We start from the raw sequence: 24354 nt of genomic DNA on the forward strand, positions 1-24354 counted from the left end.
GGTGCATCCTGTTTCCACTGATCATCCTTGATGTTTCTACAACTTGACTGGAGTCCACCTGTGGTACATTTAATTGATTGGACATGATTTGGAAAGGCACAGTTGACAGTGCATGTCAGAGCAAAAACCAAGCCATGAGGTCGAATGAATTGTCCGTAGAGCTCTGAGACAGGATTGTGTCGAGGCACAGATCTGGGGAAGGGTACCAAAACATTTCTGCAGCATTGAAGGTCCCCAAGAACACAGTGGCCTCCATCATTCTTAAATGGAAGAAGTTTGGAACCACCAAGACTCTTCCTAGAGTTGGCCACCCGGCCAAACTGAGCAATCGGAGGAGAAGGGCCTTGGTCAGGGAGGTGACCATGAACCCGATGGTCACTCTGAAAGAGCTCCAGAGTTCCTCTGTGGAGATGGGAGAACCTTCCAGAAGGACAACCATCTCTGAAGCACTCCACCAATCAGGCCTTTATGGTAGAGTGGCCAGACGGATGCCACTCCTCAGTAAAAGGCACATGACAGGCCGCTTGGAGTTTGCCGAAAGGCACCTAAAGGACTCTCAGACCATGAGAAACAAGATTCTCTGGTCTGATGAAACCAAGATTGAACTCTTTGGCCTGAATGCTAAGCATCACGTCTGGAGAAAACCTGGCACCATCCCTACGGTGAAGCATGGTGGTGGCAGCATCATGCTGTGGGGATGTTTTTCAGCAGCAGGGACTGGGAGACTAGTCAGGATCGAGGGAAAGATGAACGGAGCAAAGTACAGAGAGAGATCCTTGATGAAAACCTGCTCCAGAGCGTTCAGGACCTCAGACTGGGGTGAAGGTTCCCCTTCCAACAGGACAACGACCCTAAGCACACAGCCAAGACAACGCAGGAGTGGCTTCGGGACAAGTCTCTGAATGTCCATGAGTGGCCCAGCCAGAGCCCGGACTTGAACCCGATCGAACATCTCTGGAGAGACCTGAAAATAGTTGTGCAGCAACGCTCCCCATCCAACCTGAGAGCTTGAGAGGATCTGCAGAGAAGAATGGGAGAAACTCCCCAAATGCAGGTGTGCCAAGCTTGTAGCATCATACCCAAGAAGAATCGAGGCTGTAATCGCTGCCAAAGGTGCTTCAACAAAGTACTGAGTAAAGGGTCTGAATACTTATGTAAATGTCATATTTCCGTTTTTCATTTTTAACACATTTGCAAAAATGTCTAAAAGCCTGTTTTTGCTTTGTCATTATGATATATTGTGTGTAGATTGATGAGGGGGAAAAACAATTTAATCAAATCAGAATAAGGCTGTAACGTAACAAAATGTGGAAAAAGTGAAGGGGTCTGAATACTTTCCGAATGCACTGTATGGATGAATAATGCAGAGGACACTCACTCTGGCTGTCAACAACCTGTCAACAAATAGCTACATGGTTTTGCACATTCCATTTTCCTGTACCTAAGAGGAACTTGAGTAGGCCCACCTTTTACACACACAACAGATATAGTATATTTTGTTTACTGCTTACTATTGATATTTTGTGTTTATAAACCTCTCTGATGGTTATTTGTATTTTATTTTATTTAACCTTTATGTATACAGAGAATCCCAATTGAGACCAATGTATATTTTTCAATGGTGCTCTGCACAATAATTTACTAAGGACTAGTATACTCTGTATTTTATTGGAGTACCCTTCTTATGAAGTAGCGAGTGTTCTGAAATCTACTTGTTGGTTCTTTTAAAGGACGGGTAGACGTCTCGCCGGGTGCAGAAGATTGTTGTTGCATTTATTTATTTTTTCCCCACTGGCTAGCCATTTGATTTGTCTCCATAAAGATTGTCAACGGGCAGGTCGGTCACGGTTTTATATTATTGTACGAATTTATTTAGGAAATAAAATCAGAATAGTTTATATTGATATAATGTGGTTATGGAAGGATAACGTTACAAACTGCCATAGTTAAATTTAGGAACGAATGACAGCTAGCTTGTAACGTTAGCTTAGCTATATGGGGTTTGGTAGCTAGCTTTTGCGTAAGGTAGCTAACGTTAGCTAGCTGGTGAGGTTAAAGTTTTGTATCCCGAGACGTGTAACCAGTAGCTAAGCTAACTAGGTACCTTTTTATGATGTGTATTATTCCTCACATATTTCGAAACAAACATTAACGGTGTTGTCAGTGTTAATGTGACTTTTTTTTAGCTAGCCTAGGTAGCGAGTTGGCTAACGTCATAGCTGAGAATTCTGAACTCGATATGTAACTACCGTGCGTGAGTTGGGAATTCTCAACTAGCCTCGCTAGCTAACTAGCTAGGTACGTTGAAAATAGCTAACTGTTGTTGGCAATGTAGTTAGCAGTAGCTAGCTATCGTTTACAGGAAGGGAGTTGTCTTACTTGCGAATGCGAGATTAACGTTAGCTAGCAGCTCTTCAGAAAATGAGCTAGGTAACGTTGTAACTATAATTTATAGATATAGCCCACATTCATTGTTGTCATTATATCACATCAAGATGAATTATCTACATGACTGGTTAATTCCACTTCATTCTATCAACTTATGACATCATGCAACCAGTCCAGTGAAGTGGTTGTTAGGCCTCAGTGGGCAAACCATGCCTTGTGGTGATCTCCTGTCAAACTCTCAGCTGTCATACTTAATATAGAACGTGAGAGGTGGGGCAGGGTCTTACATATTTAGGGTGCTGCTGTCATGCATGTGTTACAGTATAGCCTAATACCAATACTTTGACCTAATGTATGTATCAGAATAACTCTTTCCCCTGTGCTGTTCCCATGCAGGATGTCAGGATGGACAATGGCCCAGCCCTGCCAGATAGCCTGGTGCTGGAGATCTTCCTGCGTCTCCCCCATGACACTGTGCTGAGCGCTGGCCTTGCCTGCAGACAGTGGTTGGCCGTGTCCAGAGATGAGTTCCTGTGGAGGGAGCTGTTCTACAGCTACTACCGCATCCCCCGCTCTGTGCCCAGACACCCTGGTAGGTCACATAGAACACCAGGCAGCAAGGTTGGGCTAATTCCATTCAAACCCAACCAACACAGGAAATTATGTTGATTTCAGCTAATGAATGGTTCCATCGTAGGAAAGGATGGACACTTTTCAATTTATAAAGGAGGAAAGTATTGCACTCAACAACAAAAAAATGTGTACTGTAAAAACTAATGTGCCAGCACACAGTGCCCTTGTCCAGTTCCTACTTGAGGTAATTATTATTGCAGTACTGAGTCACTGATATCTTGTGTTAACTGTTGCTCATTGGCTTGAAGTACTGTCATCGCTGATTTGCATAGATGTTTGACTTCTTCCTCCTGTCTCTGGGCCTAGCTGCTCTGTCGTGGTACAGGGAGTTCAAGCGTCTGTTTGACTGTATCCCCTGTGTGGAGGTCCAGACTCTGAAAGAGCATCATGACCAGGTCCTCCACCTGGCCTTCTCCCACCGCGGACACCGCTTCTCCTCCTGCTCCAAAGACTGCACCGTCAAGGTCTGTCACATTATATGACTGGAGAAGACAGTAGCTTTAGCCTAGGGCCAGGGATAAGCCAAATAAAGATGTTGTATTCCACAACAACAGTCGCAATGATACATTTTTGCCCCAAGGCCAATGTTAGCATAATGGCCCAAATGGATCCTTGACTGCTGTTATGCAAAAACTAAAATGTAAGTATTTGTCAATATTACAGCACAGGAACCATTGTGGACCTTCATTCAAGCTTGTAGTGCCTAAAAATGTGATGTAGGGGAAACAAATAAAATTGTAGAGATTTGCACATCATGGCTGTAGACAAAATGTATTGGTCACGTACACAGTTTAGCACATTATAGTGGGTGCAGCGACATGCTTGTTTCTAGCGCCGGGCAGTGCAGTAAAAATGTCAAACAAGTACACAAATAATAATCAAAAACTAGAAACAAGAAATCACGAATGTCAGGATGAATCCAGTTAACCCAAATATACTGCTTGTCTCTCTCATTATCTAACATCCTCCTCTCTCCTGCCTGTGCTGGTCAGCTTTGGGACACAGAGCGGCCCGATGGCACCATCACCATGGTGCACAGCTCCAGCATGCGCCAGTTCAACTGGGGCTACACCCAGTTCTCCCAGTTCAACGGTGACGACACCCTGCTACTGGTGTCTGGAGTCTACCTGGGCCCTCATCACTCCTCCTCTGGGGAGATCGCTGTCATCAACTTGGGTAGGACACACACTCTCCTGCTTTTGTCTCCTTCCTTGTCTCCCTTCTCTTCCTCTACTCGCTCTTTCTCTTGTGCTTTCATTGGTAATTTTTCTGGAATGTGCATCACAAAGCCTAATTTCCTTTGTTAAAGGCCAATGACGTTACGACACACAGACATTGTGATTCGTGTGGGACATAGATGGAGCACAGTATGTGGAAATGTGGAGGAAAACTAAATGACATACACAGCACACTTTAATTATAACTATAACTGTTAAGCAACTAACATTTCCTCACACTTCTTTTTACATGCAAAACAGGTCTTAAAGTTACATATTTGCTCTGACACACCCAAGCCAGACCATAGCTACTACAACCAGTGGAGGCTGGTGGGAGGAGCTATAGGAGGACAGGCTCATTGTAATGGCTGGAATGGAATTAATGGAACGGAGTCCAACATGTGGTTTCCATATGTTTGATACTGTTTCATTTATTCCATCCAGCCATTACAATGAGCCCGTCCTCTTATAGCTCCTCCCACCAGCCTCCACTGACTACAACCCATTTCAATTGTGCAAGTGCATCCGTGAAAACACAAAGAATCTTACCACACCTGCGGCATAATACAGTACTGTTGCAACATATTAAATAGGCCTACCTGTATTCATGAACTTATCTGTCCTTTTGAAAGATAACAACATATCTCATATCTATAATGTAACAATAATATTTGTTATTCTCACACTCTAAGTCACGTGTCAAACACAAGGCTGGCCTGTGATGCATTTCTATCCAGCCCGCGCAATGATTTGGGTTGTCAAATAATTTATGCCCGCTTCCATCCTGCCTGTGACGTGCTGCACTACAGGTCACAGCATGCACTGCGAAACCTCTTCACAGACACACCCACACCCAGACATGAGCCAGTCAGTGTTTTGTATTACATCATCACTAATGGTACTGACCGAATCTTTTACCGGACCGGATGTTGAAATGTGTTGTAGGCTAAATGTAGATGCCAAGTTTCAATTCCAACGGGTCATTGCTGTAGCCTACAGAAAATGTAATCTTGTCAAAAAATTATAAGATAAAGGATTCACTCACGGGTAAATTACTACTAAAGTACAATAGGACAGACACGTGAGTATAAATGATTCAACAGTTGAGTCATCTACTTTATGAAATTACAGCCTGATGCGCTCGCACTGGTGAATTCAACTTACATTTACAGTGAGGGGAAAAAAGTATTTGATCCCCTGCTGATTTTGTACGTTTGCCCACTGACAAAGACATGATCAGTCGATAATTTTAATGGTAGGTTTATTTGAACAGTGAGAGACAGAATAACAACAAAAAAATCCAGGAAAACGCATGTCAAAAATGTTATATACAGTGGGGAAAAAAAGTATTTAGTCAGCCACCAATTGTGCAAGTTCTCCCACTTAAAAAGATGAGAGGCCTGTAATTTTCATCATAGGTACACGTCAACTATGACAGACAAAATGAGGGAAAAAAATCCAGAAAATCACATTGTAGGATTTTTAATGAATTTATTTGCAAATTATGGTGGAAAATAGGTATTTGGTCAATAACAAAAGTTTCTCAATACTTTGTTATATACCCTTTGTTGGCAATGACACGGGTCAAATGTTTTCTGTAAGTCTTCAAAAGGTTTTACACACTGTTGCTGGTATTTTGGCCCATTCCTCCATGCAGATCTCCTCTAGAGCAGTGATGTTCTGGGGCTGTCGCTGGTCAACACAGACTTTCAACTCCCTCCAAAGATTTTCTATGGGGTTGAGATCTGGAGACTAGCTAGGCCACTCCAGGACCTTGAAATGCTTCTTACGAAGCCACTCCTTCGTTGCCCGGGCGGTGTGTTTGGGATCATTGTCATGCTGAAAGACCCAGCCACGTTTCATCTTCAATGCCCTTGCTGATGGAAGGAGGTTTCCACTCAACATCTCACGATACATGGCCCCATTCATTCTTTGCTTTACACGGATCAGTCGTCCTGGTCCCTTTGCAGAAAAACAGCCCCAAAGCATGATGTTTCCACCCCATGCTTCACAGTAGGTATGGTGTTCTTTGGATGCAACTCAGCATTCTTTGTCCTCCAAACACGACGAGTTGAGTTTTTACCAAAAAGTTCTATTTTGGTTTCATCTGACCATATGACATTCTCCCAATCCTCTTCTGGATCATCCAAATGCACTCTAGCAAACTTCAGACGGGCCTGGACATGTACTGGCTTAAGCAGGGGGACACGTCTGGCACTGCAGGATTTGAGTCCCTGGCGGCGTAGTGTGTTACTGATGGTAGGCTTTGTTACTTTGGTCCCAGCTCTCTGCAGGTCATTCACTAGGTCCCCCCGTGTGGTACTGGGATTTTTGCTCACCGTTCTTGTGATCATTTTGACCCCACGGGGTGAGATCTTGCGTGGCGCCCCAGATCGAGGGCGATTATCAGTGGTCTTGTATGTCTTCCATTTCCTAATAATTGCTCCCACAGTTGATTTCTTCAAACCAAGCTGCTTACCTATTGCAGATTCAGTCTTCCCAGCCTGGTGCAGGTCTACAATTTTGTTTCTGGTGTCCTTTGACAGCTCTTTGGTTTTGGCCATAGTGGAGTTTGGAGTGTGACTGTTTGAGGTTGTGGACAGGTGTCTTTTATACTGATAACAAGTTCAAACAGGTGCCATTAATACAGGTAACGAGTGGAGGACAGAGGAGCCTCTTAAAGAAGAAGTTACAGGTCTGTGAGAGCCAGAAATCTTGCTTGTTTGTAGGTGACCAAATACTTATTTTCCACCATACTTTGCAAATAAATTCATTAAAAATCCTACAGTGTGATTTTCTGGATTTTTTTCCTCAATTTGTCTGTCATAGTTGACGTGTACCTATGATGAAAATTACAGGCCTCTCTCATCTTTTTAAGTGGGAGAACTTGCACAATTGGTGGCTGACTAAATACTTTTTTCCCCCCACTGTATTGATTTGCATTTTAATGAGGGAAATAAGTATTTGACCCATCTGCAAAACATGACTTAGTACTTGGTGGCTAAATCCTTTTTGGCAATCACAGAGGTCAGACGTTTCTTGTAGTTGGCCACCAGGTTTGCACACATCTCAGGAGGGATTTTGTCCCACTCCTCTTTGCAGATCTTCTCCAAGTCATTAAGGTTTCGAGGCTGACGTTTGGCAATTCAAACCTTCAGCTCCCTCCACAGATTTTCTATGGGATTAAGGTCTCGAGACTGGCTAGGCCACTCCAGGACCTTAATGTGCCTCTTCTTGAGCCACTCCTTTGTTGCCTTGACCGTGTGTTTTGGGTCATTGTCATGCTGGAATACCCATCCACAACCCATTTTCAATGCCCTGGCTGAGGGAAGGAGGTTCTTACCCAAGATTTGACTGTACATGGCCCCGTCCATCGTCCCTTTGATGCGGTGAAGTTGTCCTGTCCCCTTAGCAGAAAAACACCCCCAAAGCATAATGTTTCCACCTCCATGTTTGACGGTGGGGATGGTGTTCTTGGGGTCATAGGCAGCATTCCTCCTCCTCCAAACACGGCGATTTGAGCTGATGCCAAAGAGCTCCAATTTGGTCTCATCTGACCACAACACTTTTGCCCAGTTCTCCTCTGAATCATTCAGATGTTCATTGACAAACTTCAGACGGGCATGTATATGTGCTTTCTTGAGCAGGGGGACCTTGCGGGCGCTGCAGGATTTCAGTCCTTCACAGCGTAGTGTGTTACCAATTGTTTTCTTGGTGACTATGGTCCCAGCTGCCTTGAGATCATTGACAAGATCCTCCCGTGTAGTTCTGGGCTGATTCCTCACCGTTCTCATGATCATTGCAACTCCACGAGGTGAGATCTTGCATGGAGTCCCAGGCCGAGGGAGATTGACAGTTATTTTGTGTTTCTTCCATTTGCGAATAATCGCACCTACGGTTGTCACCTTCTCACCAAGCTGCTTGGCGATGGTCTTGTAGCCCATTCCAGCCTTGTGTAGGTCTACAATCTTGTCCCTGACATCCTTGGAGAGCTCTTTGGTCTTGGCCAAGGTGGAGAGTTTTGAATCTGATTGATTGATTGCTTCTGTGGACAGGTGTCTTTTATACAGGTAACAAACTGAGATTAGGAGCACTCCCTTTAATAGTGTGCTCCTAATCTCAGCTCGTTACCTGTATAAAAGACACCTGGGAGCCAGAAATCTTTCTGCTTGAGAGGGGGTCAAATACTTATTTCCCTCATTAAAATGCAAATCAATTTATAACATTTTTGACATGCATTTTTCTGGATTTTGTTGTTGTTATTCTGTCTCTCACTGTTCAAATAAACATACCATTAAAATTATAGACTGATAATTTCTTTGTCAGTGGGCAAACGTACAAAATCAGCTGGGGATCAAATACTTTTTTCCCTCACTGTAATAAAAAATAACTTTGACAAACTCCAAAAACGATTGTTAGGCTATTTTCTGGCAATTGTGCAGTTAAGACTACAAACCATAATAAATTGCCTATTTGCGAGATTGACTTATTTCAATAGGCATAGGCTACTGACTAAAATCTGGGTTTATAATTGCAATTCAGCTTTGCCATGGTTTGCTGAGCTAGATGCAGGTAGCCTATAGCCCCTGATAGGCCAACATCTAATTTCAGGGAAAAGTCCACAATGAAACTGACATTAAATGTGGAGAATACTACATTTGCTATAGATCTGTGACCATGATCACAATTTATAACTTCCAATTTAATTAACTAAACATGGCCATTTAATAACTGCATAATAACACAAGGCTACAACAACAATAAACTGAAGTCTAGGTTTGTGGTATATTGGCCATATACCACAAACCCCCAAGGTGCCTTATTGCTATTATAAACTGGTTACCAATGTAATTAAAGCAGTAACAAGAATTTGTCATACCCGTGGTATACGGTCTGATATACCACAGCTGTCAGCCAATCAGCATTCAGGGCTCGAACCACCCAGTTTATAAAAATGAATAGCCTACTTGATGGCCAACAGATGCAAATATATCATTCTCCACATTTAATGTCAGTTTCATTGTGGACTTTTCCCCCATAACAGAAGCACGCGAGGGGGTTTCATAACTTCCATTTCAAATGCCATGGCGGCATGGAAGTAGCCCAAAAACCCGAAACTCGCGAGTAATACATTATTACCCGCAACATCGTTTTCAAAGTAGCCCCATTTGGCCGAAAAACTGTGGACATGGCAACCCTGGTACAGACCCCTAGAAATTGTTTGATCGCCCTCTAGTGGCAAAAGTAAGAACTGGCCAAAAAGGCACAGTCGGAGGAGAATAATTATTCTGTCAAGGAAAGGTTTATTATATATTTTTGAGTCATACAAAGACAAAAGAAACGTGACACATTGGTGCAGGAAATGAAGAAATTGATAAATGCTGGAATTAAACAATTAACTATGCAAATGAGCAAAAGCTGTGTGCATTAAGGAAATGGATGCCTGGCTCAAATAAAAGCCTGTCTCTGAGCACCTGTTGTCTTCAGTGATTTAAGCAAATAAACGCTGGGGTTTTTAATGGAAGTTTTACGGTAGGCTATTATTTATATATTTGTATTTGTTAATGCTATATACAGGGTCCTATGTACATAAGTGGACATTTTATAAAGGGGCATATTTTTTAAATAAAACAATGGCCAGTTTGGGTTGCAGTTGTATGCACTTGTTTTTGTAAAAACAAACAGTCTGGCCCTCAAATTAGTTTTTGTTTTTTCAGTATGGCCCATGCGGTGATTTGAGTTTAAGTGATCATTATCCGATGTGGATAACCATAACTGTGTCTTGTCCTGTCGTCCTCCACAGAGAACTACACACTCCTGTCCCGTGTAAGGAACAAGCCCTACGATGTGTTTGGCTGCTGGCTGAACGAAACCCACCTCATCTCTGGCAACCTGCACTGGATCGGCAACATGACCTCCTGCTCTGTGCTCTGGCTCAACAAAGCCTTTCAGGTCGGTCCCATACATGGTCAAAATGTTATGGTTGATAGAGGACAAAACAGTTGTGGAACTATTTATATAGTGACCATTTTGACTGGATCATTGTGTGACTGGTCAAACTGAGAAATTGTGGATGTCTCTCACACAGAATTGTGAATTGATCAGTTTCTTTGTCTGGGGATATAGTCCATGTCAGCTATCTCTCTCTCTCTCTCTCTCTCCTAGTCACAGCTATCAGCCCCCTAAGTATATTTGCTTAGGTTCCTTCCAGTCTAATGACCTAAATGTATTTTATAGGCATGCATGACCCGTATCCTTTTTCTCCCCAGGACGTGGAGTCTGAGAATGTCAACGTGGTCAAGCGGCTCTTTAAGATCCAGAACATCAACGCCAGCACCATCCGCACCGTGATGGTGGCCCACTGCCGGCGCCACGACTCCCCAGACCTGCTGCTGGACTACGAGGCCCAGGCTCAGAGCCAGCCACTGAGCCACCAGCCCCTGCTCTTTGACCTGGGAGCCACTGACAGTGAGGAGGAGGAGGAGGACGAAGAGCGCCGGAGGGAGATGAGACTGCAGGGTTTGTCAGCAGCCCACCTGCCTCAGCTCACCCCCTCTGGCCTGGAGCATGTCATACAGGTGAGCACTCCCAAAGGTTGTGTGTTACAGTAGAGTAGGCCAGTATGAAAACAACATGTATTGCTTTGTAACCAATGGAAAGTCTACGAAGTAGTCTCATTTGGCCACATGCACTATGACTTCATCTCTTTGTCTCCATCTTGATAAGGAATGGGAATTTGACATTATTTCACTATATCATGATATTTTTTCAACTATCTGGATAGTCGAAATTACAACAAATAAAATATAAATGTTCTCAACCAATCAAAATGACACAAATGCACATGGCAGAGGTAAACAGCGGACAGGCTGCTTTTCTCCTCTAGTGAAAAGTCTGATTTTCGCCATGATGGAACTGATTCTGTTAAGGTTTTCTGGTGAGTGTTTTGCATTGATCTGTCTCAGGTCTTGTGGAAACTCTGTTAGCTGCGCCCCTGTAATTGCCATTTGAAGTGGGGAAAATAGCATACAGATCTCAGGGCAGACTGGGGGGCTAATGCCACGTTCATGTGCTTGTCAGAACTTCCCATTTCCTAGATGTGATGTCGGAAATACGACTGTTTCTTTCATGTGCTTTTTGGCCGGAACAATTGTTCAACCAACAAGATTTTAGCAAGCTTGATAAGCTAGCTAACATTGCTAATAATACAGTTAGCTTGCTTCACATTGACAGTATGGTCAAACTAGCTACATTATCCATATTGATAAGGTTGTAGTAGTTGTCAAAAAAATGTTTCATCTTTTGGTTGAAAAGGTCAGTGGTGAAACGTTGCAACTCGGTCCACTTGTAATTCCGATTTGGAGGGTCGTTCAAGTGAAACTTCCCAGTTGGAACTAGGAATTTCCGATAACTCCGATAGCATGTGAACGTGTCATAAATGCGCAGCAGCAGCTCAACGCATGTTATAAAAACTACATTCAAAATGTTTTATTAAATTAAAGGCCCAGTGCAGTCAAAAACGTGATTTACTGTGTTTTATATACACAGTGTACTAAACATTAATATTGAGTTGCACCCCCTTTTGCCCTCAGAATAGCCTCAATTCGTTGGGGCATGGACTCTACAAGGTGTGGAAAGCGTTCCACAGGGATGCTCGCCCATGTTGACTCCAATGCTTCCCCCAGTTGTCAAGTTGGCTGGATGTCCTTTGGGTGGTGCACCATTCTTGATTCACAAGGGAAACTGTTGAATGTGAAAAACACAGCAGTGTTGCAGTTCTTGACACACTCAAACCGGTGCAGCAGTTTACTGTAGGTATGGTAGTACTGTAGGTTCAAAGGCACTTACATATTGTGTCTTGCCATTCAATCTCTGAATGGCACACATACACGATCCATGTCTCGAGGCTTAAATAGCCTTATTTACCCTGTCTTCTCCCCTTCATCTACACTGATTGAAGTGGATTTAACAAGTGACATCAATAAGGGATGATAGTCAGTCTGTCATGGAAAGAGCATGTTGTTCCCAATGTTTTGTACACTATGAGATTGGAATAATACTGTGAAAATGATGACGATCCCCTTTTAGTGTAAGAGCTGTTTGAAAATGCAGGGTGAAATTTCAGCCTGTTTTGATGGGATTGAGTTTTGGCCTGCCTTGTGACATCACCAGGCGGTACATTCATTAATAGACCAATAAGAGAACATTCCAAACCTCTCTGCCAATAACGGCTAATTTTCAGTCTTCCCCTCCCCACTCAGACCACTCAGACAGTCCTAGCAAAATTCTTGCTTGAGAAATTGCTCTTTGCGAAGAAGCTATTTGTGTTTCTTTTTGACCATTTTAATTGAAAACATTCACAATAAGGTACTTGAAGTGGCAGTAGAAACAATAACAAAGCGGTGTCCCTGCCCCTGGTTTGGTAAAAAGCTGATGGGCCTGGAGAAATGTAACCACTCTCAAATTCATAGACAGAGCTATGGATGTAAGGACTGGCCATCCATGAAATCAAAATGTATAGTTTTAACCATGTTTTGCTATATAGTTTGTAAACAAAGAAAGTATAAACAAACATTGGAGTAAAACAAGCTTATATTTTGGGTTCTGATGACAGTTGAACTAAGCTCATGAGGCAATCTACGTTTATATATTCTTTAAAAATCAATGAGTACATATCATTAATTCACAAGTCCAAAAATGGATGTAGCAACTGCTGATTGCCCGTTTAATTGTTACCCAGAAATTATTAGACGTTGACGTTGATGACGTTAAAAGGTCCAATGCAGCCGTTTAAGTATTTCAAATGTCATGGTATATCCTTTTAGGTAACAATGTCACAAGGATAATTACATTTGTAACAAAGCATTGTCAAATCTAAAAAAATGACCACCCACTCAAGTAATCTAATACTAACATCCGTTCGGTTATTCGATTAACTGTGCCCATCCCTAATCTTGATTGGGTACTCGCTGACCCTTTCTCCCCTCTCCCTCTGGTGCCCTAGGGTCGTCACAGTGAAGCCCCAGAGGCGAGGGAGCTGGAGACCAAGTGGGCCCAGCTCATGGCTAGAGCCCACACCAAGGCCCCAGACCCCAACGTGCTCTCCTCGGCCCCTGGGGACGAAGAGGACAAGACCTACCTGCTCTTCACCACCGGCAGCCTTACCTACTCCCCCCACCAGATTGGTATCAAGCGGATCATGCCTGACCAGATGACCACGTCTGGGCCTGTCCTGGGAGAGGAGCGCAGCACTGACGAGTTCTTTGACTCTCTGGACCATGTGATCGACATCCACGGCCACATCATCGGCATGGGCCTGTCTCCAGACCACAGGTGAGGGAGTGAATGTTAGTCATGGGCAGCAGTGTGAAGAGGCTGGGTAATTTGGTTGCAAAGCTACAGGTGCAAAGATGTGGCAGGAGGAGTGTACCTGAAACCCCTTGAATAACTGTCATCGTAACCTCATAGTAACTATTTGTCTTGCAAAATCACCTTGCTTTCCTCACTTTGTTTTTAATGCTGAACAAGTACACCTTAACCAAGACCGTCCATGCTGTTGTCCATCTGTCCAGGTATCTGTATGTGAACAGTCGGGCGTGGCCGGCGGGCTGCGTGATCTCTGACCCCATGTCTCCGCCCCCCATTGCCGAGGAGATCGACCTGCACGTCATTGACCTGAAAAGCCTGCGGGAGGAGAGGCGGAGCCTGAGGGCCCACCGAGCCTTCACGCCCAACGACGAGTGCTTCTTCATCTTCCTGGATGTCAGCAGAGACTTTGTGGCCAGGTATGTATGTCACATCTGCTGTAACAGTTACAGACAGGATGGGGTTACTATGGTTGTGTTTATAAAGAATTTAATATCCCTTTTGCAAAGTTGTCTGTGTAATGATATTGGGCTTTTGTGGCTGATACTAACAGGGAGTAATTGTGTGGATTATATGAAGAACATGTTTGACCATATGCAGATTTCTGATTTGATAACACCATAATCCTGTTCAGAATGTGTCTTATGAAGTTGACAAAATATAATGGAAACCTCAGCTGAGCACAGAAATCACTTACTTTACTAGTCATTCACCAGTGACTTGTCTATCGCTCTCCTCCTAGTGGTGCAGAGGACAAACACGGTTACATCTGGGACCGCCACTACAACATCTGTCTGGCGCGGCTGCAGCACGACGACGTGGTCAACTCGGTGGCCTTCAGCCCGGCTGACCAGGAGCTGCTGCTCTCCGCCAGCGACGACTCCACCATCAAGGTGTGGCGCTCGCCGCGCATGGTCCGCCTGGCCCACGCCCCACGCCCACGCCCACGCAACCTCCTCTCCTGGCTGGGCCGCAACAAGAACGCCACCTCCAACAACGGGGAACTCTGAGACAAGGGGACTGGGGAAAGACTCTTTCATGGTGACGCACACTCCAGGAGTAGCTATCTTCAGTGTGGGCAAATCACTCTGTTTTATCTTGAACTCACTATCCACCTAATGACATGTGAGAGCTGGGGTAAGCCACAAGGAGGTGCAACAGTCCTCTCCATAAATGTCCTTTTGAAAGGTGACACCTAGCAAGGTGAATTGCTTCGAAGGTGAAGATCATACCCTACAGGCAAGTTCCTCCTGGACCTTTGCAAAGTCTGGGGGGAATGACATTTATTTGTTATAATGATCATGTTTCCAATTCAGGAGAGAAAATGATAGTTTGTTCATTGAAGGAAGAGGAGAGATGTGGACACTAAAATATGGTCAAAGATTACCCCATATCTGGTCTTGTCTTCGGTTTTTAAGTCTTTTGCTCTGTGTGTGTGTGTATGTCTGTATACACGTGTTTGTATATATTCTTTCACGTTTTTTAATGTTGGGTTGTACTATCACATCAGTGATGTCATGATTGCAGAGCTGAGGACGTCTGAAATTACCTATCCCAGTTCGTCATGCATTGTCATTTTATTGTGCATTGAAACATATTGTAAAATTAAGTTAAATGTCTTGCTGTTTCATTTTTTTCCTCCACTGGCTATTCTGCAACTTTACGCCAGCTTTGAGTGAACTTTAAAAAAGAAATAAGAAATTCCTATCACTTTCATGATAGGTTCAATCTGTGAGTAAGTTGCCAAACACACAAGTATTCAACCAAAGACTGAGATTCTCAACATTAAGTCACCACAATTTCATATCAATAATTTCTTTAGGACAGATGCAAAATAAGTTTTATTGTCAAGAGATCCATTATGTCTCAGGTTCAGCTACTTTTCATCTTTTTTTTTACAGTCAGTTATTTGGTTGTATCAGGTATAGGACTGTGACGATCATGACATTTTGTCAGCTGGTTGTCATGCAACTGACTGCCAGTCTCACGGTAATGGACCGTTAATTAACAAACAGGTTTAGCATGCATACAACCTGCTACAAGCCGCTGATGCAAGCCTTTGGAACATCTACGTTTAAAAAAAGTAACAAAACCATTTAATATATACCATCACAATAAATCCATGTATTTTAGGCAGGTCTAAAGAAACATGATATGAAGGAAATGAGTTGGCATACTCTTATTTGGCTATGGGCCAGGCCGTAGGCTAGTTAATTTAGCAGACAGGATATGCTTAAGTTCCGTGCCATTTTATGATTTTATAGTAAGAATATAATTGAACTTAGCTGAATAAAATAAAGGATATTTTTCCCATTCCAGTGCGCATATGAAGTGGCTATGTTGAGTGTGAAGGTGATCATTTGAAATAGGTCCTATACACTAGATTGAGTTATTTGGCAACTTTAGTTGTGAATGATACAAAACTTAATGTCTTAAAAATCAAAACATATGGGCTGCATGATGCGACTACAGAATATTGATGATTTGAGAAAAATAGAAAAAAGCCTGCACTCTGCTCCTTGCCTCAGGTTGCACATGCTGTTCTCTCATCAAGTGATAATATTTTCAATCAGGCTATTCTCAATTTAATCTCGTCTTTACTAAAATGTGAAATTAGTTGATTTAGAATGTCCAATTATCAAATTGGCAGGGGAAAAAAGACATCCTTATGCCCTCCAATAGCAAATGGAGGCAGCTTTCCCGATGCCAGGTAGGCTACTCCCATTTTATGTGCTTAATATAAGCAGCTGAAGAATAAATATAGTAGCAGCTGGGATCTTCCTCTTTTTAGTGGCAACCATCAAAACTCTGCTTTCACACACAATTGCATATAGAAATGTCTTGGCTTAAAATAACACTTATTTCACTCCAAGCATCACTGTTCAAGGAGCATGCAGCCTCTCACTGCACAACAGATAATATTCTGCCCAAAATCTGTATCCCATGGGCTCTCCAACCCTGTTCCTGCAGCTAGCCAGTGCTTACATTTGGGAAACCAAGTGATATCTGTTCAGGAACATCGTTAGTAAAATGTTTTCCCAACTAAACATATTTCATTAAACTGCACAATCAATGAACCAACAACATCGCTGAGGCCTATATGCTCTCTCCCAGACTCAAGGATAGAGAGTTTGGACCATAGCATAAGGTAACCAGTCCATCCAGCATGCGTAATAATACAGTCCACACTCAAAGGCGATTACTAGAATTAGTTTAATTTTGGAGTATAGGCCAAGTATGTACCAAAGACAGCTTACTTATAAAAATTATTTGTAAATGTTTTTCTGCCATGTGTAATATGAGGTAGGCTATTAGTTGAATAATGACAATCAATTTAATTCAGGTTTTTTTTCTCCTATCTTTTCTATCATATACAGGCCTATGCATATTGACAATCCGCTAATATGGGTATGGGTGTCCATTTCGTTGTTAGGCTTTGAAACAACATCCACAATGACCATGTTTTCCACTCATTGTCTACCTGTTGTAGAACTTCTTTCTTCCAAATGGATTGATCACAGTGAGGTGAGTTTTAAACGCATGATACAGCTTTGATAAGTGTTTGATGTGCTTTTCGATTGCATTTGCATTGTCAGAGTGGTTAGAGCAGCGTTTCCCAAACTCGGTCCTCAGGACCCCAAGGGGTGCACGTTTCAAATGATCAAAGCTTGATGATTAGTTAAATCAGCTGTGTAGTGCTAGGGCAAAAACCAAAACGTGCACCCCTTGGGGTCCCCGAGGACCGAGTTTGGGAAACCCTGGGTTAGAGGGACAATAGACCGCTGAGTACCAGGCCATTGGCCACCTGACAGTGTAGGTTGGTGGAAATCCCCATCATTGGGAATGAGGGGTCATCATTCTGTAGATGTGTGGAAATTATCCAACCATTATTTAGAATAAACTACATTTATCAATCTGACTCCAATATTATGTGAATAAATGCAACAGGCCCTGTACGTCTCTGAAGGAATCTAGTCAAGGTAGTGACCCTTACATCACCTCTCAGTATGACTATAATGAACATGTCTAACTTGCACTGTTATGCGATTATTACTAGATACAAATAGCTAATCCTGGCGACCAATGTTCTAGCATTAATTTATTGACGCAAGCAGATCAGAGATGTCAAGGTGGTACCCAAGCATGTGCTAAGTGTATAGTGTATTTAACAACTACCAATAAGCCAAAATTATAAGCGTATAGTCAAATTATTACTCTGTCAGCAATTTTTTTGCAAAGATCACAACCAAACAACCTTAGCGACTGTTCAAGCAAGAATAAAAAATAATAATTCTAACCGTATGAGAACCTCAAAGTGATTTTGTTTAGAAGTAATAACGTAAATCTAGGCTATATAGAATGGGCGCAGATGGCGATGGCTTTCTTACTGCCGCCAAGAGTCGCACGCATCTGTGCGTGACGTCAGTGTATTGTCTACTGGAAAAGGGTCTACAGTGGCCTGCGAATGTATTCACCCCCCTTGGCATTTTTCCTATTTTGTTGCCTTACAACCTGGAATTAAAATAGATTTTAAAGGGGGGGTTTGTATCATTTGATTTACACAACATGCCTACCACTTTGAAGATGCAAAATATGTTTTATTGTGAAACAAACAAGAAATAACAAAAAAACTACTTGAGCGTGCATAACTATTCACACCCCCAAAGTCAATACTTTGTAGAGCCACCTTTTGCAGCAATTACAGCTGCAAGTCTCTTGGGGTATGTCTCTATAAGCTTGGCACATCTAGCCACTGGGATTTTTGCCCATTCTTCAAGGCAAAACTGCTCCAGCTCCTTCAAGTTGGATGGGTTCTGCTGGTGTACAGCAATCTTTAAGTCATACCACATATTCTCAATTGGATTGAGGTCTGGGCTTTGACTAGGCCATTCCAAGACATTTAAATGTTTCCCCTTAAACCACTCGAGTGTTGCTTTAGCAGTATGCTTAGGGTCATTGTCCTGCTGGAAGGTGAACCTCCGTCCCAGTCTCAAATCTCTGGAAGACTGAAACAGGTTTCCCTCAAGAATTTCCCTGTATTTAGCACCATCCATCATTCCTTCAATTCTGACCAGTTTCCCAGTCCCTGCCGATGAAAAACATCCCACACAGCATGATGCTGCCACCACCATGCTTCACTGTGGGGATTGTGTTCTCGGGGTGATGAGAGGTGTTGGGTTTGCGCCAGACATAGCATTTTCCTTGATGACCAAAAAGCACAATTTTTGTCTTATCTGAACAGAGTACCTTCTTCCATATGTTTGGGGAGTCTCCCACATGGCTTTTGGCAAACACCAAATGTGTTTGCTTATTTGTTTCTTTAAGCAATGGCTTTTTTCTGGCCACTCTTCCATAAAGCCCAGCTCTGTGGAGTGTACGGCTTAAAAGTGGTCCTATGGACAGATACTCCAATCTCCGCTGTGGAGCTTTGCAGCTCCTTCAGGGTTATCTTTGGTCTCTTTGTTGCCTCTCTGATTAATGCCCTCCTTGCCTGGTCCGTGAGTTTTGGTGGGCGGCCATTATTTTTTAATAATGGATTGAATGGTGCTCCGTGGAATGTTCTAAGTTTCTGATATCTATTTATGACCCAATTCTGATCTGTACTTCTCCACAACTTTGTCCCTGACCTGTTTGGAGAGCTCCTTGGTCTTCATGGTGCCGCTTGCTTGGTGGTGCCCCTTGCTTAGTAGTGTTGCAGACTCTGGGGCCTTTCAGAACAGGTGTATATATACACTGAGATCATGTGACACTTAGATTGCACACAGGTGGACTTTATTTAACTAATTATGTGACTTCTGAAGATAATTGGTTGCACCAGATCTTATTTAGGGGCTTCATAGCACAGGGGGTGAATACATATGCACGAACCACTTTTCCTTTTTTTCATTCCACTTCACCAATTTGGACTATTTTGTGTATGTCCATTACATGAAATAAATAAAAAAATCCATTTAAATTACAGGTTGTAATGCAACGAAATAGGAAAAACACCAAGGGGGATGAATACTTTTGCAAGGCACTGTATACCTACTTACATTTTGAAAGCTAATAGATTGCATTTAGTTACATAATTGTAATCAGAAGATAACAATAATATTTACATGTTAATAGTAACAGAATACATAGCAGAAGAATAACTGCAGATTAAATTGAAAGTTGTACACCCACACCCTTTAAGAGCTAGAATCGATTTTGTACCCCATGTTGTGATTCTCACCAAATATGTTGTCTTCTCACACTATTCAAACCCCACAAGCGAATAAACAGCTTCTGAAGCTCTCTTTATAGATCACATACTGTAAACAAATAATCTGAACTAAAAACTCCACACATATTTTTGAATTTCTGTGCATCCGTGACAATCGTTAATCAATATCCCAAAACAGCACGTTTCTTTCTGAGAACCTGCACATCATCATCTTCCCTCTTGTGTGGTTCCAATGTGAGGGGTTATGGCAGAGGAAACCGTGTTGCAGTATTCTATTGTCTGGTGCAGGAATAATGACAAGTGAACCTGGGGAGCTTTGTGTTCACCTTGCCATAAAAACGGGAACCAGACAGAGGAACCGAACTCAGACCACCTCTCGAGATGGTCTCAGTTCGGTTCGCTTCGGGGGCTCTTTAGAGGGGTATGACTTCCTTTGGAGTGTGCACACTGAACAAAAAAATTAAGCGAACCGCACTTAATTCACAAAAATTGTCTGAAAGGGACCAAGTGTGAAAACACCTTAAGATGACTCAACGGTCAAGTGGAATTTTACTGCCGGTGTGGCAGTAATAAGGTCACTTCAACAGCCCTAATCAGGTACAGTAGTACTATGTCATTAAGGTATTTTGCTTCAACTACTACAATGACAACTAGATGATAACTATTTTTGCTATAGTATTGCAACATTATTTTGTATCATATCACATTGTCAACACTTGCTAAAGTGAGACTTGACTTTCCCCCAATTCTTTTGGAACATAGTTCACACACCAAGAAAACCTGCATGTGCAATAAAATTATTATTATTATTATTTTTTTTTTGTCATTTAGCAAACGCTCTTATCCAGAGCGATTTACAGGAGCAATTAGGATTAAGTGCCTTGCTCAAGGGCACAGACAGATTTTTCACCTAGTTGGCTCGGGGATTAGAACCAGCAACCCTTCGGTTACTGGCACAACACTCTTAACCACTAAGCTACCTGCCGCCCCAGGTAACAACTAAATGTAACAAAGATCACTGTTACATAAAACTTCTCCCTTAAATTGACAGAATGTTGTAACTAAAGAAAAGATTCATACTAGATCTACGTTTAGGCCGTCATTGTAAATAAGAATTTGTTCTTAACTGACTTGCCTAGTTAAATACAGTGGGGGAAAAAAGTATTTAGTCAGCCACCAATTGTGCAAGTTCTCCCACTTAAAAAGATGAGAGGCCTGTAATTTTCATCATAGGTACACGTCAACTATGACAGACAAATTGAGAAAGAAAAATCCAGAAAATCACATTGTAGGATTTTGAATGAATTTATTTGCAAATTATGTTGGAAAATAAGTATTTGGTCACCTACAAACAAGCAAGATTTCTGGCTCTCACAGACCTGTAACTTCTTCTTTAAGAGGCTCCTCTGTCCTCCACTCGTTACCTGTATTAATGGCACCTGTTTGAACTTGTTATCAGTATAAAATACACTTGTCCACAACCTCAAACAGTCACACTCCAAACTCCACTATGGCCAAGACCAAAGAGCTGTCCCCCTTCTGATAACCAGGTGGCGAATCGCATCTCTGCATGTCTGGCAGACATACCAGTATGGATGACGGATCACCACCTCAAGCTGAACCCTGGCAAGACGGAGCTGCTCTTCCTCCCGGGGAAGGACTGCCCGTTCCATGATCTCGCCATCACGGTTGACAACTCCGTTGTGTCCTCCTCCCAGAGTGCGAAGAGCCTTGGCGTGACCCTGGACAACACACTGTCGTTCTCCGCTAACATCAAGGCGGTGACCCGATCCTGCAGGTTCATGCTCTACAACATTCGGAGAGTACGACCCTGCCTTACACAGGAAGCGGCACAGGTCCTAATCCAGGCACTTGTCATCTCCCGTCTGGATTACTGCAACTCGCTGTTGGCTGGCCTCCCTGCCTGTGCCATTAAACCCCTACAACTCATCCAGAATGCCGCAGCCCGTCTGGTGTTCAACCTTCCCAAGTTCTCTCACGTCACCCCCCTCCTCCGCACACTCCACTGGCTTCCAGTTGAAGCTCGCATCCGTTACAAGACCATGGTGCTTGCCTATGGAGCAGTGAGGGGAACGGCACCTCCGTACCTTCGGGCTCTGATCAGTCCCTACACCCAAACGAGGGCATTGCGTTCATCCACCTCTGGCCTGCTGGCTCCCCTTCCTCTGCGGAAGCATAGTTCCCGCTCAGCCCAGTCAAAACTGTTCGCTGCTCTGGCACCCCAATGGTGGAACAAGCTCCCTCACGACGCCAGGACAGCGGAGTCACTCACCACCTTCCGGAGACATTTGAAACCCCACCTCTTTAAGGAACACCTGGGATAGGATAAAGTAATCCTTCTACCCCCCCCCCCCAAATCCTGCAGTGCCAGACGTGTCCCCCTGCTTAAGCCAGTACATGTCCAGGCCCGTCTGAAGTTTGCTAGAGTGCATTTGGATGATCCAGAAGAGGATTGGGAGAATGTCATATGGTCAGATGAAACCAAAATATAACTTTTGGGTAAAAACTCAACTCGTCGTGTTTGGAGGACAAAGAATGCTGAGTTGCATCCAAAGAACACCATACCTACTGTGAAGCATGGGGGTGGAAACATCATGCTTTGGGGCTGTTTTTCTGCAAAGGGACCAGGACGACTGATCCGTGTAAAGGAAAGAATGAATGGGGCCATGTATCGTGAGATTTTGAGTGAAAACCTCCTTCCATCAGCAAGGGCATTGAAGATGAAACGTGGCTGGGTCTTTCAGCATGACAATGATCCCAAACACACCGCCCGGGCAACGAAGGAGTGGCTTCGTAAGAAGCATTTCAAGGTCCTGGAGTGGCCTAGCCAGTCTCCAGATCTCAACCCCATAGAAAATCTTTGGAGGGAGTTGAAATCCGTGTTGCCCAGCGACAGTCCCAAAACATCACTGCTCTAGAGGAGATCTGCATGGAGGAATGGGCCAAAATACCAGCAGCAGTGTGTGAAAACCTTGTGAAGACTTACAGAAAACGTTTGACTTGTGTCATTGCCAACAAAGGGTATATAACAAAGTATTGAGAAACTTTTGTTATTGACCAAATACTTACTTTCCACCATAATTTGCAAATAAATTAATTAAAAATCCTACAATGTGATTTTCTGGATTTTTCTTTCTCATTTTGTCTGTCATAGTTGACGTGTACCTATGATGAAAATTACAGGCCTCTCTCATCTTTTTAAGTGGGAGAACTTGCACAATTGGTGGCTGACTAAATACTTTTTTTCCCCACTGTAAAAGGTAAAAACTAAAATGTTAAAAATAAACATAAAAATAAAAATTAACACATGCAGAAACTTAATCATATATCATAAATGCTTTAGTAAATCACACATAGATAACGAATGTCCCAGAATAATGTTAAGTGTAGGCGATCTACTTGTAGCATATGTTAATGTTAAGATCTATATTGTCTTATTTCACTCTACACTAGAAAGATAAGGATAACCTGTCACAAGTAAATAACATTCAGAAACACTCCATTGCTATATTCAATACAATTGCTTACATCATGGATGGGCAACTTTAATGGGGGTGGGGGCCACAAAAAAACAAAAACAGAACTTATCATGAGGGGCCACAGTGGCTCATGGGTCTGTGTACCCACATCCACACCACCCACCAATTTCTATTTTTTTATTGGTCTGCGGGCCTACAAAAGGGGACCGTGGGCTGCCAGTTGCCCATAGCTTGCTAACGGTTATTTATGAACGAGCTCACTATCTAGAAATAAGCTTGTTATTTGAGAGTAAAGATGCATTTAGTATTTGAAAAGAGAAGGAGCTTCCTCAGCTTATCGCTTTATAACATAGTTATTTTATATAATTAATTTATCATATGATAGTATATTATATGATAATGTATTGAATCATATCTTTACTTTATATGTCTATGCTGTGGTGTACTTAAACAGTAGACTATATACAGTGGATTCGGAAAGTATTCAGACCCCTTCCCTTTTTCCACATTGTTACGTTACAGCTTTATTCTAAAATTGATTAAATAAATAAAAATCCTCATCAATCTACACACAATACCCCATAATGACAAAGCGAAAACAGGTTTTTAGACATTTTTGCAAATGTATAAAAAATTAAAAACAGAAATAACTTATTTACATAAATATTCAGACACTTTGCTATGAGACTCGAAATTGAGCTCAGGTGCATCCAGTCTCCATTGATCATCCTTGAGATGGTTCTACTACTTGATTGGAGTCCACCTGTGGTAAATTCAATTGATTGACATGATTTGGAAAGGCACACACCTGTCTATAAGGTCCCACAGTCCGCTTGGAGTTTGCCAAAATGCACCTAAAGGACTCTCAGTCCATGAGAAACAAGATTCTCTGGTCTGATGAAACCAAGATTGAACTCTTTGGCCTGAATGCCAAGCATCACGTCTGGAGAAAACCTAGCACCACAGCCTCATGCTGTGGGGATGTTTTTCAGCGGCAGGGACTGGGAGACTAGTTAGAATCGAGGGAAAGATGAACGGAGCA

The 24354-nt window shown here is 42.7% G+C and overlaps 2 protein-coding genes across 6 annotated transcripts in view; one reads left to right on the plus strand and one right to left on the minus strand.

Moving 5' to 3' along the window:
- The first annotated feature begins 1422 nt into the window (after positions 1-1422).
- fbxw5 (F-box and WD repeat domain containing 5) lies at positions 1423-15917 on the plus strand. Of its 2 annotated transcripts, none has more exons than XM_084141187.1 (9): positions 1423-1837; positions 2785-2980; positions 3328-3485; positions 4014-4197; positions 10042-10190; positions 10508-10816; positions 13243-13571; positions 13811-14023; positions 14347-15917. In XM_084141187.1, the coding sequence occupies exons 2-9, from the start codon at positions 2794-2796 to the stop codon at positions 14612-14614; spliced, it is 1797 nt and encodes a 598-aa protein (XP_083997313.1). In that variant the 5' UTR covers positions 1423-1837; positions 2785-2793; the 3' UTR covers positions 14615-15917. The 2 variants fall into 2 exon arrangements, with proteins under 2 accessions (XP_083997313.1, XP_083997314.1); XM_084141188.1 differs by lacking the exon at positions 1423-1837 and adding an exon at positions 2329-2430.
- The window catches only part of LOC311100319 (TNF receptor-associated factor 2-like), a 39541-nt gene continuing 26890 nt past the window's right edge, over positions 11704-24354 (minus strand). For 3 of the 4 annotated variants that reach the window (XM_084141189.1, XM_084141191.1, XM_084141190.1), the window contains one exon: positions 11825-11981. In XM_084141189.1, coding sequence (XP_083997315.1) covers positions 11860-11981 — 122 coding nt within the window. In that variant the 3' untranslated portion in view covers positions 11825-11859. Of the gene's footprint in view, positions 11982-24354 lie in introns of all 4 variants that reach the window. The other variant, XM_084141193.1, reaches the window with a different exon arrangement.

The sequence above is a fragment of the Coregonus lavaretus genome (genome assembly GCF_964263955.1).
Source record: "Coregonus lavaretus genome assembly, chromosome: 24".
In the NCBI taxonomy this organism is placed as follows: Eukaryota; Metazoa; Chordata; class Actinopteri; order Salmoniformes; family Salmonidae; genus Coregonus; species Coregonus lavaretus.